The sequence below is a fragment of the Anarrhichthys ocellatus genome, unplaced genomic scaffold (assembly GCF_004355925.1).
Source record: "Anarrhichthys ocellatus isolate YVR2014 unplaced genomic scaffold, GSC_Weel_1.0 scaffold11, whole genome shotgun sequence".
Lineage (NCBI taxonomy): Eukaryota > Metazoa > Chordata > Actinopteri > Perciformes > Anarhichadidae > Anarrhichthys > Anarrhichthys ocellatus.
Window position 1 is genome coordinate 5,392,109 of NW_022280041.1, and position 14,977 is coordinate 5,407,085.

Here is a 14,977-nt window from a genome sequence, read left to right on the forward strand (position 1 = left end):
TTTTTGTGGGGGGCTGCTATATTGACACCACTAAAATAAGATGCTCAACTCATGTTAGACTTCTGGAAAATACCCTCCAACTCGGTTGCCTCCGAGTAGCCTTAATTACACACAGCAGACTATACGTTATCTGCAAAGTTTCATTATTTGCAGGAAGATAGCAATAATAGTTTGTGTGAGTTTCACCTAGTTTGAGACAAAACAGGTTTATTTTTAGAAATAAGTCACCATGTTCGCACAATAACAGTAATAAATTAGCTTCATCTTCACCAGGTGTTGTTGCTTCCTGTGTCCTTACATTTTCACTTTTTCAGTATTTAGTGAAGCTTTGTTTGTGACACCACTGAACTTGTTTTTTTACAAATGTATATTTTTCAAAATGTAGTCATTTATATGCCATAATACATTGTAATATAATCTAATTTATGTAATGTAGCTTTTTAATGTCTCTATGCATTCTCTGATTTTATCCATTTAATTTCCATTCGCTCTTTTTCAATGTGTACCTGTTTCTCGTGCTGCTATGAGGTGGATTGTATTGCATCTTGGGAGTTCAACTGAGGCTCACTCAAGCAACATTTAATATTTCCTACAGCACGTGAAGGTAGCAACACTTCCAGTGTGTGGAGTAGGATTTCAGTATTGGCTCTGCCGGGAGTTCATCCTGTTCTATTTATTGTTTGGAAAAAATAAAAATAAAACCTCTGTCCTGCATTCATACGTTTTATACCTCAACTCAACTTTTAAAGCCCTGCAGCTTTTGAAATGGAAACATTACATTAAATGCAGCAGGATTAGTTCGCATAAGCTTATTTAAAATCTAGGTTAACAGTGAACCCATTACACCCTGTGGGGATACAGTCGTTTTGATTTTATTATTTCCTAAATGCTACACAAACAGTACATCGAGCTGCTGTAATGTAATAAACGAGGCGTTTGTAGACGCCATATTTGTGCCACTAAGACTGTCTGAGTATGATTTTGATCTGTTGTTTTTTTTTCCTCGACTGTCTGGCTGAGCAGTGAAACGTCCATCTCTCACTGTCTGAGAGGAAGCCCATCGAATAACACCAATAACATGCATGTTTTCGATTTACTCTGAATTTTACATGTCAATGAATCTTTTAAAAAATGCTCTATTAATAGTCATCCTGAAAGCTGGGAAGGGCTTCTATCTTTGTACTGCACGCTTATGCAGTATGTATGTTATGCAATATGCATCCGAAAGTAACCTTGCGCACGAGGTCAGAGGAGAGTGGGTATCAAGCGCCCTCTGCTGTTAGAAGAAGTCACTACAGCCTTTCAAAATCAAATTTAAAAAAGAACTAAGAATATTTTCTCATTTCATGCTTGTATTTTTGTTTAGGAGATGAGTAAAAAAACACACAAAAAGAAACACTCCAAACTGTCTTAAGAAGCAACAAACTGATTTTATGAACATGAATACTTGTCATTACAAAGACACATGAATCTCTTTTTCTTTTTGGCAAAATAAGGGAAATGAACTTCGCCTCCAATGTCAAACCGAAAAAAAAAAAAGAACAACCGAGAAACATTTTGGTCCGGAACATGAAGCCATGAAGTATATATAGATATATATATATATAGATATATATATAGATATATATATACACACATTTAAGTAATTCTGAAATTTCTTCTTTTTTTTTTTTTACATTCAGTAGTATCTCCTTTTAGCCCTCTAAGCGCATGCAGCCTAGGAAGTGGAAAAAAAACATAGATTATCCTGCAAAAGGATGACCTAAAAATAAAATAATAAAATAAAACTGTGATGAATGCAAACATGTCCCCCACACCCATCACATAGAAAAGCTAATTCACATGCATCAGGAGGCTGTTAAGGCTGTTTATGACCCTCTGTAGAAACTCGTGACGCAGAGTCTCAACTGGCTCTTCCTTTGGACAACGGAGAGACTTTTTGTTGTTGTTGTTGTTGTTTTTAAAAACCAGGACACAACGCTGATGCATTCACTGGCGGGCTGTTTCGTTGCACTTTTTAAGCAGGAGATGAAAGCAAAGTAGCAGCAGCGACATGTATGTGTGTGTCATATATGTGGGTTTCTGCAAAAAAATAAAAAAAAGTAGTTTACTCGCGACTCCCACTGAGCCCTGAGGTTGGCGTCTACCGGCACACTAACACCTTTTGACGTAATGTCACGTGGTACAAACACGGCAGGCGACCGATCTCTCTCACACACACACACCCACATAATTACATTCACACATGTTTTTGTCTCCTACAAACACGTAAACACAGACAGAGAGAGAGAGAGAGAGAGAGAGAGAGAGAGAGAGAGAGAGAGAGAGGGTGTAATTGGGTTACGTCAAAGCCTCCCCCAGAGGGTGACAACACTCCAGAGGCATTGAAATGGCAGCGACTCCTTAAGTTCACTTCTCTCTCGGGTTCCCAGAGGGAGACAAATGGGTGAGTGAAGTAAGGAGAGGTGGGGGGGAGTCAGATGAAAGGGTTTCGCGACGTCCCTCGACTGGGGTAAACGTTCCCCTGAAAAGGACAAGAGAGGCAAGGGTGAGAAAGGGTGAGACTTTTTACTACACTTCCCGTGAAGAAAAACAAAAATACAAATAAGGCCCTCTTTTATTCCCCGTGAAGTGCACTTTGGTGCCACTTGTTTGCGAGGCAGTGAACGCACCGTAAACGGGTTCACCGACATCGGCCGAGGGACTTTGGGCTGAGAGTCGGGCGCAGGGAAGGAGGCGAAACCTGAAACACAAAACGGGACAGATGCTCAGATACTGTTTATCATGATTATTACATATATGGCTGGCATGCTACAGCAGCAGCAGCTTTTATTCTACTCTATTGATGGCTCAATGTCTTTTTTCTTTTATGATTATTTAATTTCATATTTGGCTTTTTTTTCTTTCTTAGTAGGATAAAGATTTCTTGCTTTGAAACGAATTACTTTTATTCAAAATTGTAATCGGATCAGTGAAGTGTATATTTGATATTTTGAATCAAAACAGAATTGTGATAAATTAGGCTTTTCTTCTCCCTTGCAGATTGTATTATTATTTTTTAAAAGTTTTTGTTAAATACTATATTTTATGTGCTTTTAAATAATTTAAGAAGGACAGAATATCAGTCTCAGTCAGTCCACCACTTCGGTCCAAACTGAAATATCTCAAAAACTATTTGGATCGATTGCCATGAAATGTTGTGCATTCCTGCCCCCCCCCCCCCCTTCAGGATGGATTGTGATCATTTTGGAGATCGATGCTCCTCTGCAATACTTTAGTTTATCACCAAACATCTGCAAAACTAATGACATTCCCACCCCCCTCTGATGTACTTTGTGTCGTGTAATAACGCAAATGAGCAAATGTTAGCACACAAAACTACGGTGGTGCTAAACATCAGCAATGTCAGCATCGTTATTGTGAGCATGTCAGCGTTTAGCTGAAAGTTGTGCCAAAGTACAGCCTCACAGAGCCGCTGGCAGCACTGTGGACAACTTTGAACATGACGTTAAGCACAAACTGTACAAGTAAAGATGGTTTCTTGACATATGGCGCAAAACCTAAATTGCAAACATCCAAGGGAAAAGAAGGGACTGGAGCTCACTGACTCATTTGCAGCCTTTACTTGAGCAACTCATGTTTCAACACCACTGTGTCTAAAGGATAAATATATGGTGTACTCTAAGCTATAGAGAGCAGGATTAATAGTCTCCCTGAAGAGGAAAGGCTTTGTTTCTCAAGTGATTTAGGTGAGTCTGAAGTCCATTTTATGTTTTATAATAAACTTTAATTCACTACGACTGTAATTGATGTACAAATTCAAAACCTCAACACATTTCTGTTACCCATTAATGAAACCAAAATAGTACATTGACACAATCTTCTCTGCAAATAAGAAGACAGTGTTAAAACACACAAGACAAATATTTTAAAAAAGCTTTACCGTTGGCTTCCTGGTTGCTGGCTGACTCATGGTGAAATGCATTCTGGGTGTTGGGTGCTAGGAAGGAGGCAGACGGAGGAAAGTCGGAGGTGGGCGAGGTGACGAATGCACTGGAGTCACCTGGAGAAAAAGATGCACCCACATACAGCGAGATCAGAAGCAGCAAAGAGATCCGCGTGAAGAGAAATGTTCTTCTGCATTTTATATGAAATAGGAATAACAAGTCTTTCTACATACAGAATCTGGATTGTATCATTCTGCAAAGTAATCCTATGAACACAAAACCAGGACTTTTTTCTCAATGAATGTATAACATGGTAAGAAGTGACCATTCCCAATAATAAAAAAAAGTCAGCAGCAGAGGAACGTCTCAAGGACCCCCGAACCCGAGTCTCACCTCCTGATGCGTTGCTGAAGGGGTTACTGGGGGAGAGGGCGACGGGCTGCTGGGAAGCGGAGCTGGAGCTGAACGGGTTTGGGAAATCTGAGACAGAAGAGACGGGGGGAGATAATTCACAGTGTGCGGGGTTAACGGAGTGCATTCCTGTCTATTCAAACCAACACCGCTCTGAGTCACGCGGATGCATCCTAATTAGGAGTGCTGGCTTTAAAACATGAGGGACAGTGCGGGTTAGCAGGAGCAATCAATGCGGTTCGTGCTCGGTACCTACTTGCAAAGGTTTGGGAGCTGGAGACCGTGTCGACGCCGGGGGAACTGGGGATGGAGAAACAGAAAAAAGTCGATCAGAATACGACCTTTAAAAGGAGCTGCACACGCAGGCAATACAAAAAAAAAATCTGTGACGTTAAACAGAAGCTGATTTGACTGTTGTTTTTCTCTACCTGGCAGGAGTGGAGCTGGACGAGGGCCTGCTGCCGAAGATGGCATTGTACTGCGGCGGACCGCCAGGTGGAGCTGCGAACAAGCATTTCACACGGACCAAGTCTCTAATGAGATCAAGCGCTATTATCTCGAAATGTGAGGAAAGATCCCCAAAAAAACAAAAAGAGATCAAACAGTTGATCCTAAGCGTGTGAGCCATCAGCAGAAGGAAAGCATTACAAACCTCCTGAATAAAATAGCGTCTCTGCGCTCAGCTTGAAGTGAATTAAAGAGAGACGGGGCAGAAAATCAATAACCGTCCTCAGTCTGAAAGGCAGGGGAGGCTGTGATGAAGGAGGAAAACAACAACGCTTCTTGTAGGGCGCTTCGAAAGGCTCCTCGCGTGAATCATGTGCATTAAAAAACCTCCGCCTCGGTCATTAGACTAATACAGCTGATTTTTAAAATGCAACAAGGTCCTTTAAACGATCTGGAGCAAACACAGCGAGTGTAATTCAGCTGCTTAAAGCCTTGGCATTCGGTGTGAGGATGTTATGCAACCTTGTTGAGCTGGCAGTGACAATCTGCATCACACACACACACACACACTCCAACTCTCCCTCTCCCTCTATCTATTACATAGTGGTGGAAGACGTGCCAGTACAACAATGTACAACACTCCATTACAAGTACAATTCATCAAAATCTAAATTAAAGTAAAAGTATTTAAGTATTAACAGCAAAATGTACTTAAAAATCCTACCCGTGACCGTGGGTGGGTCAATGAAACAGCTGTCCAGATGTGACACCGCAGCGTATCTGTCCTGGGGGTTGGAGCCAGGGACCGGTGCCGTCGTCTGGCCGACACTTCCGGCCTGCTGCTGGGACAGAGAGTGGGGCAGATGCTGCTGATGAGGATGGTGCAGACCTCCGAAGTCCACGCTGAGAGACTTGGGGAAGGCCCTGAAGGGCCCCGAGGTCCCCGAGGCCGATACCGTACGACCTGGGGAAACCAGACTGAGCTTCAGTGCAAAGACAGAGGAGGAGAGCTGTCGCAATTCCACAAAACTAACATACACACAACTAATTCAACAGGTTTGTATAAAGTAAAAGCACGTCTAGAGCTAAAGATACTTAATCCTGGTGATACTAGTCATTAAGAGGTAGAATAATCTAACTACATCAAGTGACGACACGGATGAAAAGTCCTTAAAGTGCCCTAAAACTCCATGTCAGCTGTGTAAACTCCACCTGAAGATCATGTGATCCGATCGAAAGCTACTAAACAGCTGCTAAATGGACCTTGAGGTGATCTTGATAATCAAGGAATACTATTGATTACACCACGCTTAATACAGATCAATTCATGGACTTTAATCTGATTATATGATAGCATATGTTGTACCATTGCAGAAATCAAGTTATCATCCACATGGACAAAAATAAAAGGAAAAGAAAGTCACAAAACAAAGCGGTTGCTCTCATGCTATATGCTACATGTCCATGCTACGAGGCTCGTCAAATGCAGGCTTAGCACAGCGACAACTTCTTGGATCGTTATCAAAGCGCCAACCACGAAAATACAATTGTTAGATGGTAACAAAGGCAGGAAAGTAACGTGTTTGCAGGTAGCAAGCTTTCCACAAACATTAGCCACAAAGCATGCTAGCATCAGCCAAACGTGTTAGCATGGGAATACACATAAAAAGGTTTGTCGTTCTCTTTCAGTGGAGGAGTCTGTGACAGAAACCAGACCAGACTTGACTTGATACAGATTATTTGAAGGTTTAACGCATGCTACAGTCAGCTGCATGTTTTGGGGATGTGATCATACACTCCACTCCACTGTGGGGCTCCAGATAGGACCCATCTTTGCAAACGTGCCTGAACTTCCTGGAGTACTTTGGGGAAGTCAGTGTGTATCGTGGGATTACAGCTGTGTCCTACATACTCTTTAAGTGCCTCAACGCCAACGTGGTGCAAAAATATCAGCAGCAGCTACAGCCTAAAAATAGCATAACTTTAAACTTTTTTTTTCTCCCCCTCTGTGTGTCTCCTTGACCCGCCCAGCCTTCAGATGTGGCTTTGAAGCGGTGAAACCTGACCGATGGAGAAAAATATCGACCCCAAATTGCAGCGCGTGACGCCGGCCAGCCACGACAAATAGATGGCAAGAGTGCTGCGTCTTCTCTCAGACTGCCGCTAACATGAAGCCAGGATTGGTGAGGCACGGTCGGCACCAGCATGACCCACAGAACCGGCCATTTTCACACGAGTGATACGCTTGGGTATGAGCTTATCGATCGCAGCCATTCAGCACACATTCAAATGCAGCAGGTCGGTGCCGCGTCTTACCTAAAGTGAAGTGGTTTTTGAAAGAGCTACTGGCTACGAGGTCGGTGGGAGGGGGAGATAAGAGAGACAAAAGAGAGAGAGAGGGATAAGTTAAGGGAGGAGAGAAGAGAGACTGTTCATTCCTCGCTGTCATCCGTTTCCTGTTGAGTGTTGGTACTCATGAAAAGCAACCCAGTGTGCTAAGATGATGACATGGAGCGCTTTTAAACACACATGATATGGTACACAACAAAAAACACTGTCAAGGTGCAACAGCAGGGGGAATAACGGGGAGAATAGTGCTTTTTAGGGACTATTTTTAGTGGCGGATTAATATAAACCTGGTGCAATCTTTCTCCTGTAGTCTTTTTTCCCTTCCTACTATAGTAAATATTACATATCCATTGATTTATGTGGATTTTGTTAAAGTTTGCATGTGTGATGAATGATATTTCCAGCTCGATTGAGATCAGGAAGGATTATAAAACAAGGGGAGGACACACCTGAGGGCCGAGGGAGGGCGGGGAAGGAGGGGACGTGGCTCTGAGCCCCCAGCGCCGACGACAGCGAGCCCGGCCGCTGCCTCTCTATCCCGCACAGGGTGGGATCTACATCAGAGACAAGGACGAAATAGGGTGAAGGGATCGATATCGCCGCTCGGTTCTGAAAAAGATCAGCCCCCCCCCCGATGAAGATGGACTTCCCCCGACCTTTCAGAGTGGGGTCTCTGAAGCTTTGGGAGCGCAGCGGCCGAGCGGTGAACACGTCCGTCCGCATGTCAGCGGGCGAGATGGCGGGAGCTCGATCCCACGACGGCAGCTGGGACTGAGACTGGCGGGAAAGAGATGAGAGGACAGACAAAGAAGCAGATTGGGGTGGGGGGGGGTAGAAAGAAGAAAAAAAAACACAAAGGCAGAAGAAGTGAGTCTCTTTCATGCTTTCTCAATAATTCATAAGCAGCGGCTTTGATGTCGAGGCTACCTGGCCCTCTAGCTGTCCGGACCGCGAGTCCCTCTGGCGCCGTGTGGAAGCAAATTCAGGTCATTTCCTCACCTTCTATTCACTTTTATTTTTAAACTACTTTGTCTTCTTTCACTTCCTCTTTTTTCTGCCTCACCCACCCACTTTCTCTCTTGCATCTCTCCCCTTCCTCCTCATTGCTCTCTCAAACCCATTGCAGGCACAATTAGGACACATTCGGCCTCTCACCAGTGGCCTTGTGGACCTGGCGTTAGGGGGCAGGTTGTGGGAGGGGGCCTGGTTGGTTAAGGGACCATGGGAGGGGGGCACTGCCTGGACCCCCGGGCTCCAAGGACCCTCCACATCCCTCCGGTTCTTACTTTTGGAAAAATGCCTGAAAGAGACAGGTTATTTAGTGCCATTCTGTGGTGACTAACTGGACATTAAGTCAGTTATCCACCGATCAAAGACCATGATTAGGAAGGCTTGAAGCTAAACACAAAACAATGTTCTTTTATCCCCAGCATGAAAGCAGCTCTTATCCGTGAGCTTATTTTTCTGAGTGGGCGTCTCCACTTCATTCAGCAAATGTCTAAATTTGGAACAAACATCATAAGTTGTTGTTTGGATCTAATTTTCCCCGTTAGAGCTGAAAACAACTGAAAAGAAAAATTCCATCCGTCACAATTTTTTGAGAATTGATTCATCTTCAAAAAAAATTGTTTTCAAGAGTCCACAGTCATGCTCTGTGAAGCTGTACTCAGGCACAGCGGTGCTATGAGCTAAATGCTAATGTCAGCACGCTAACATGCTAACTTTACTTGTTTTATTGCAATTTTCCGACATACAATGTAGCTCAAAATCCGCCTGTAGCTTAGTGGTCAAAGTTTGTTAGCTTTTTTTACTTCTAGCGATTGCATTTATGCTTCAAAAATCCTAATTTGTGACGATCATGCTGAATAAAACGTGTAAGTGTCAAAAACATTTGTTTGCCACAGAGCTTGTTTTCTGCAATAATCCAAAATCCAGTGGAAACATCCCATGTTGTTGAGGAAACCAGTGCGATGCTAACTTCCTCTTGGCCTACAAAAATGCATCATCTCTGCAGCAATCTATTCGCTCATTATCCAAAGATCTGAACAAATGAAATGAAATGCTACATGAAAAATTAGCATAGCTTTATGCTAATGTGTATGTAAATAACCTTAACATGCTGGTGTAGAGAAGGTATGATGTTACCATCGTTGGCATCTTAGTTTATTGTGTCAGCAGGCTGACATTTGCTAATTAGCACTAACGTCACAGCTGAGGCTGAGATGATTCATCCTCTGGGGACAACGAAAAGAGGATTTTTTTGCTGTTTCCTGATATTTTATACAGCAAATCATGAAGAGATAATTAAGATAAACCTTTGGCCTGGTGATATTAGCATGGGACCACAATTCTCACCACTTTTTCTTCTCGTATTTGTCCTGCAGGAACTCTTTGAACTTCTGAGAGTCCTTCATGTCGGAGCAGCCGTCCGTCTTTGGGTCAAACACGCACAACCAAGTCCTCCTCCCGACCTGAACGCACACATTTTTGAGAACAATTGAAACCTGCAGCGCTGGAAAAGGGCCGTGTCTAATTTATACTTATAGTCCCGGAGAATCTCTCGCAAACAAAGATTTTCTTATCAGCGATTCATGTCCGGTTCAAGAGTCATGCAAATATTACTGCCTACGAATCATAACCGGCCGATCACTCTTCAGAGGATGATGTGGAGAAAAAGCTCTGCCTCTCCTCACATTGTACTTAACACACACACACACACACACACACACATTCTGGCCAACAGCGAGCTCATAAAAACAGTCAGCGCTCATCTTGATAAGCCTGAAACACTTCAGCGTATATTTGTGTGATAAAAGCTCAGCAGTGAGCGCTGCCCTCACCGGTTGTTCCCAAAATGGGTAATAAAAAGCTTCACCACATAAAAAAATAATAATAATAAATTTGGGGGAAAATAAAGATATTGATATTTCACAACTTCAAATGACTATTTTGATAATTGATTCATTGTTTATGTCATATTTATTCTGGCACAAATGTCAAACATTCTTTGCTTCCAGCTTCTCAGCTTCATATTTGCTGTTTTATGAGATAGTAATAACTGTTTATCAGACAAAAAAAAAGCAATTATTTACAGCCCTAATCTGCTGATAATCTATAGTTTTTATTAAACAAACATTTCACAAATATCCCTTAAATTGATTGACATTTAAATTTCTTTTATTGGGATCAAGATATGCGCTGAGCGGGGACATTTTACAGTTGATGAAGAAGTGCCCTGGTTTCGAAAAGGTTTGGCACACACACATACACACACACACACACACAGGAAATAGATCATGGTTTGGGTGGGACCAGAGAGTGCTGGTCTTTTTGTTTCTTGGCAGTAGCATTCTTCCCAAAAACAAAGACTGGTTCACTGGTCGCCATAAAGGGACGTTTCATATTCCAGAGATTCAGAAAGTGAGTTTGAAACCTGAACTTCAACCAGAAAAACAGAGACGGGTGCGCTGCAGCATTTGATTAATGGCCTCAGATCATTTGATACAAAGTCACACATTTCTGTCTATAGGTGCATCAAGCTCTGCCTGCAGGGCCCAACCCGAAGCCCCAGATTTAGGGACATCACTCACCTCGTTGCCATGGTTTTGGAGGAATTCCACTTCCTGTTGGGAGAAGGTTGTCATGGAGATGGACTTGACTCTATGGGGAGGGTTGAGGCCTCTCCTGGGAGAGATGGAGAGAGGAGTTTAGGAGTCAAAACTAAGGAAAATGTGCAGCGAATCCTCGCCTCTGAGACACGATGAAGGGGGGGCAAGAGCCGTGGTTTTAAGGGTGCCTTGTGACAGAGAAACATGTGGTTTCAGGAACCATACGCCTCTTATTATCTCCATGCCGGGGACACAAAGTGTGACAACTGCTGTGCATGTGCAGGATTGCGCAATAACGCTCATGGTGAAGTGTTGAAACAGTCTTCCTGTGTGAGAGTGTGTGTGGGACTACTAGGCTGAACATGCAGAACAGAATGTGACAGCACACGCACACATATATATATATACACACCCACACTGGAGAGGAGCCTAGAGAGAGAGAGAGTAAGAGAGAGAGAGGGAGAGGGAGAGAGAGGGGGGGGGGGGGGGGGGTCGTGTCAAACCTGCACCATGACGAAATGAAACGTAACTCAGAGCTGGAAAATGACCAACTAGCGGTCTGTCGTTTATGAAGCTGTTGGAAGACACGCACGAGAGAGAGAGAGAGACTGCGTAAATTAATTTGAGCGCACAACCTCGGCTGTTGCACCACACCAACACTCCCCGATAACGCAGAGAAATAAGAGAATAACACACTGTTAATCCGGCTCTAGGGTGGTGCATGGTGCAATCTCAGGCCTGGTACTTTTACTCTATCACTATCTGGTTTTGTCCTCACACTGATGCTTAAATGTGCCGTAAATGAACCCGTGGAGGAGGAGGCGCGGCTGCCCCCCCCCTCCCCTCCCCTCACTCACAGCATTCCGGAGCACGACGTGCAGACGAAGCTGCCCGCCGTGATGTCGGTGTAAGTCACCCCGGGCTGGCTGCACTCGAAGCAGTGTTTGTTTACTCCGGACTGGGCCAGCTCCCGGACCTTGCGGGCGCAGATCTCCTGGTTGTCCCGGTGCTTTCGGTTCGACATTGTATTCCTCCGGTACCCGGTGTTTGTGATGCCGGTGAATACCCCTCCGCCCCTAAATCCGCGTCGCTACATGGAGCGCTTCACGCCCGCATTATGGAGACGCTTTCTATGCGGCTTCACCCCAGCGCAAAGGCAACACACACAGAGGAGAGAGAGGCGCGTCAAGTCCGACAGATAGAGCTGCGCGCACACGCAGGAAAGGCTGCGGATGTCTTTCAAAATAAAAGCAAAGCAAATTAAAAAAACAACATGTGATGCTTTAGGTAACGGTCAATTTTACTTTTATGGTTTGTCTGTTTCTTTAAAAACAATTCAACCACTGGTTATCTCATCCAACTGTTATCGGTGAAAGTGTTTCCCGGTATCTCTGTGTGTTCTGTGAATCAGCTGTTCAAGCATCACTTTGACAAAATAATAAAATGTCTCAGTTTGTTTAAATATAAGTAATGTCTTGAAGATTGAAACTTATTTAAAAAGAAAGCTAACTGAAGACAAGGCCCCCTCAGCAGCTGTTTTTTGAGCTTTTCAAGCTTGAACTGCTTTGAACCTCACCTGTTGAAGATGATCATGTTATACAGTTGAAAGCTTCTTCACTCGTACTAACGGATCTTCTGACTCTTATATTCATTCATTTATTTGTATTTGTTTGTTTATCTAAGAATAGGCCTGCCTGAATTGATTGAATAGGCCTATTCATGACCAGAACAGGCTGCTTTATGTAATACCATTGATTTACAAAACAATGCCCAGACCCTCAAGGGCCCTCAAGGCCTCGGGTTGTCTGTGTACTCTCTGGTATACTTTGTGGTCACTTAACCAATTAGCTCATTTTTCTGGTAATATGCACCACTAAAACACAATGTGCCTTAAAGTGGCTCCTGCATTTTCTACTTAATCATGACATCCTGTCTTGTGTGATGAGTTAAAATCTAGTTGTGAAGGATCTTTTTTTAAATTTCTGACATGACAGGAAAGGAGGGGAGAGAGCGATGGTGAATAACATGCAACAAAGGTCCTTGGCCGGACGTGAACCCAGGATGTTGGTCAGCGGTTTATGTTGCCTTAACCCATAACTCACCAGGGTGTTCTCAAAATGTAGCTTTAGTAGATTTAGAACAAATCTAATTTATATTACAGGTAGCTGACATGGTGCATATTCTGAAACAGGTTTGTGTTTGATCAAAGGGATAATAGGGGCCAACAAGTCTCCTGAGCAGGTTAATCAGTTTGATAGGCCTAGAGTTGATTTTTATTTTTCCATACACCCTTGTCATGGATATGGGTTATTAGCCAAGCCTGTACTGAGCTGGGAAAAGTCACTTTCGGGAGAAAAGGTGAATTAGGTTACACAAAATAGGTGTGAATCGTTCTCAAACAAGCTTCAAATGTTTTAATGCCAGCCAGGCTTTTATTTTGAAAAATCGTTGATAGCTGAAATTCTGTGTGGTTTGACACTTGGACAGACGCGCAGGGAATCTCCTGTCAAAGACGAACAACAAGCTGCCGAGCAGCTAAGTTTCACGTCGTCCCAGAACCCTTTTAAATACTCTTACTCTATCAGAGCCGACTGTCTGTCCCGAGAGTCTGGTGCCGCTGCGCTCTCCGCGTGCGCCATATACGCACACGCCCCCCCCCGTTTAATTATTTTTTTGGCGCAGCGCTGCGCTCCTGACGCTCCAGCGCGCTCTGAAGGGGACAGATTTCTTTAGGGAGCTTATAAGGGCAGCAGGGAAAAGTAAAGACATAGTACAGCATTTTTGAGGCCTATATTAGTACATTTAAAGTTCATAAAAAAGGTGATTAAGATTCCTCATAAACAGTTTGTGGGCTACAGTTTGTTTTTCTTGGCAACATTCCCACAAATCTCTGGCAACTATTTCAAATACAGGTTATTGCAAAATGTCTTTGTCCTCAGAGAACATCCCCGGACTATTTATTTTATTGAAGCAATTTAGGAACACAACAGACCTTAACTACGCCCTTTCCGTGACGTCTAATGTGTCCCATCTGAGATTTCTTCTCACTGGGACACAGACTGAGGCAGTCCGACCAGTGCGGTGGTCAGTGAAGGCATCACGGCGCTCTGATCCTCTGAGACATACACTGACAGAGAAATAAAAGAGCACGTGCGACATGAACCAAAGTGAAGGAAAATAAATCTATCAGACAGTTTTCTGATGAGCTGCAGGGACTGTTGATGACCAGCAGGGGGGGTGGGGCACATACTAAAATAGATAGATAGATAGATAGATAGATGCGGATTGCTTGTTTATTGTTGCCCAACACGTTGTTGTTTTGTCTCCTCGTAAGACCTGGGAATTATGGAAGCCTCTTTCTGCCGGAATTAAATGGAAAAAATGACTCATGGTCAAATTCAACTATTGATATCAAGTCAAAGTGTTAACATAGTACATAGTTATGATTTAGTAAGTCATAGCTTTTACTAGCATCTCATATTTTCACTATAAGTCTCAATTGATTGACTTTGCATTCATTCATTTTATGTAAAATACTTTTATTTTTATTTAGGCCTACTCATAATTTCAAAAGTTTAACTCGCTATCTCATATTGGTGATTTAGCAACTCGTCATTTTAATTTGTCATTTCAATTGTCAACTTAGTATCTCATATCCGTTTTCAGCTATTTTCTGGTTATTTTCCTCCCTTTTCATTGGCAGAAATGAGCTTCCAGAGTAAAGAGATTCATTAGCAGAGGGTGACTTAGAGCGGCAGCCTTCTTCCAGCCTCAACCAATACATAAAGAAGAAGGAGAAAGGTTGCCAGACAAGAATACACACCCTCTCTTCAAGAGACGCTTACAGTTCACCGAAACTGAAAAAAAGTTGAACACACAAACAGCAACAGCAGAAACCAAATGAGGGGGGCGGGGGGGAGGAATATTCCACATGGCCAGCTGTACAGCATGATATCAAAAATCAGATTACATGTAATTGAACTCCATATTTTCATATGATTCGGTCTGTAATTAGCATTAGAGATTTTGGAATCTAACCTCTCATTTTGAGCAGTTTTTCCTACTTCAAAAAACCACAATTTGCCATGAGTAATAAACCCGGAAATAGTGAGACGGGGGTTGGACTGCTTGTGTGTGAGAGAGACAGGCGGGGAGAGAGACAGGCAGAGAGAGAGAGAGAGAGAGAGAGAGAGAGAGAGAGAGAGAGAGAGAGAG

The 14,977-nt window shown here is 43.3% G+C and overlaps 1 protein-coding gene across 2 annotated transcripts; it reads right to left on the bottom strand.

Moving 5' to 3' along the window:
- Nucleotides 1–1,410: 1,410 nt before the first annotated feature.
- agfg2 (ArfGAP with FG repeats 2) lies at nt 1,411–11,947 on the bottom strand. Of its 2 annotated transcripts, XM_031850762.1 has the most exons (14): nt 11,620–11,947; nt 10,745–10,838; nt 9,510–9,625; nt 8,310–8,454; nt 7,811–7,931; nt 7,604–7,708; nt 7,122–7,154; nt 5,530–5,769; nt 4,787–4,859; nt 4,615–4,658; nt 4,341–4,427; nt 3,944–4,063; nt 2,673–2,743; nt 1,411–2,524 (listed from the first exon to the last, which is right to left on the bottom strand). In XM_031850762.1, exons 1-14 carry the CDS (start codon nt 11,784–11,786, stop codon nt 2,477–2,479), a joined length of 1,464 nt encoding a protein of 487 aa, XP_031706622.1. In that variant the 5' UTR covers nt 11,787–11,947; the 3' UTR covers nt 1,411–2,476. The 2 variants fall into 2 exon arrangements, with proteins under 2 accessions (XP_031706622.1, XP_031706623.1); XM_031850763.1 differs by lacking the exon at nt 7,122–7,154.
- Nucleotides 11,948–14,977: the final 3,030 nt, after the last annotated feature.

Coding starts and splice junctions, on each gene's coding strand:
- agfg2 (XM_031850762.1), bottom strand. CDS start 11,786: ATGTCGAACCGAAAGCACCGGGACAACCAGGAGATCTGCGCCCGCAAG. Junction 7,709..7,810: donor CAGAGACCCCACTCTGAAAG/GTCGGGGGAAGT, acceptor TCTCTGATGTAG/ATCCCACCCTGTGCGGGATA. Junction 4,860..5,529: donor TGACCCACCCACGGTCACGG/GTAGGATTTTTA, acceptor GCTTGTTCGCAG/CTCCACCTGGCGGTCCGCCG.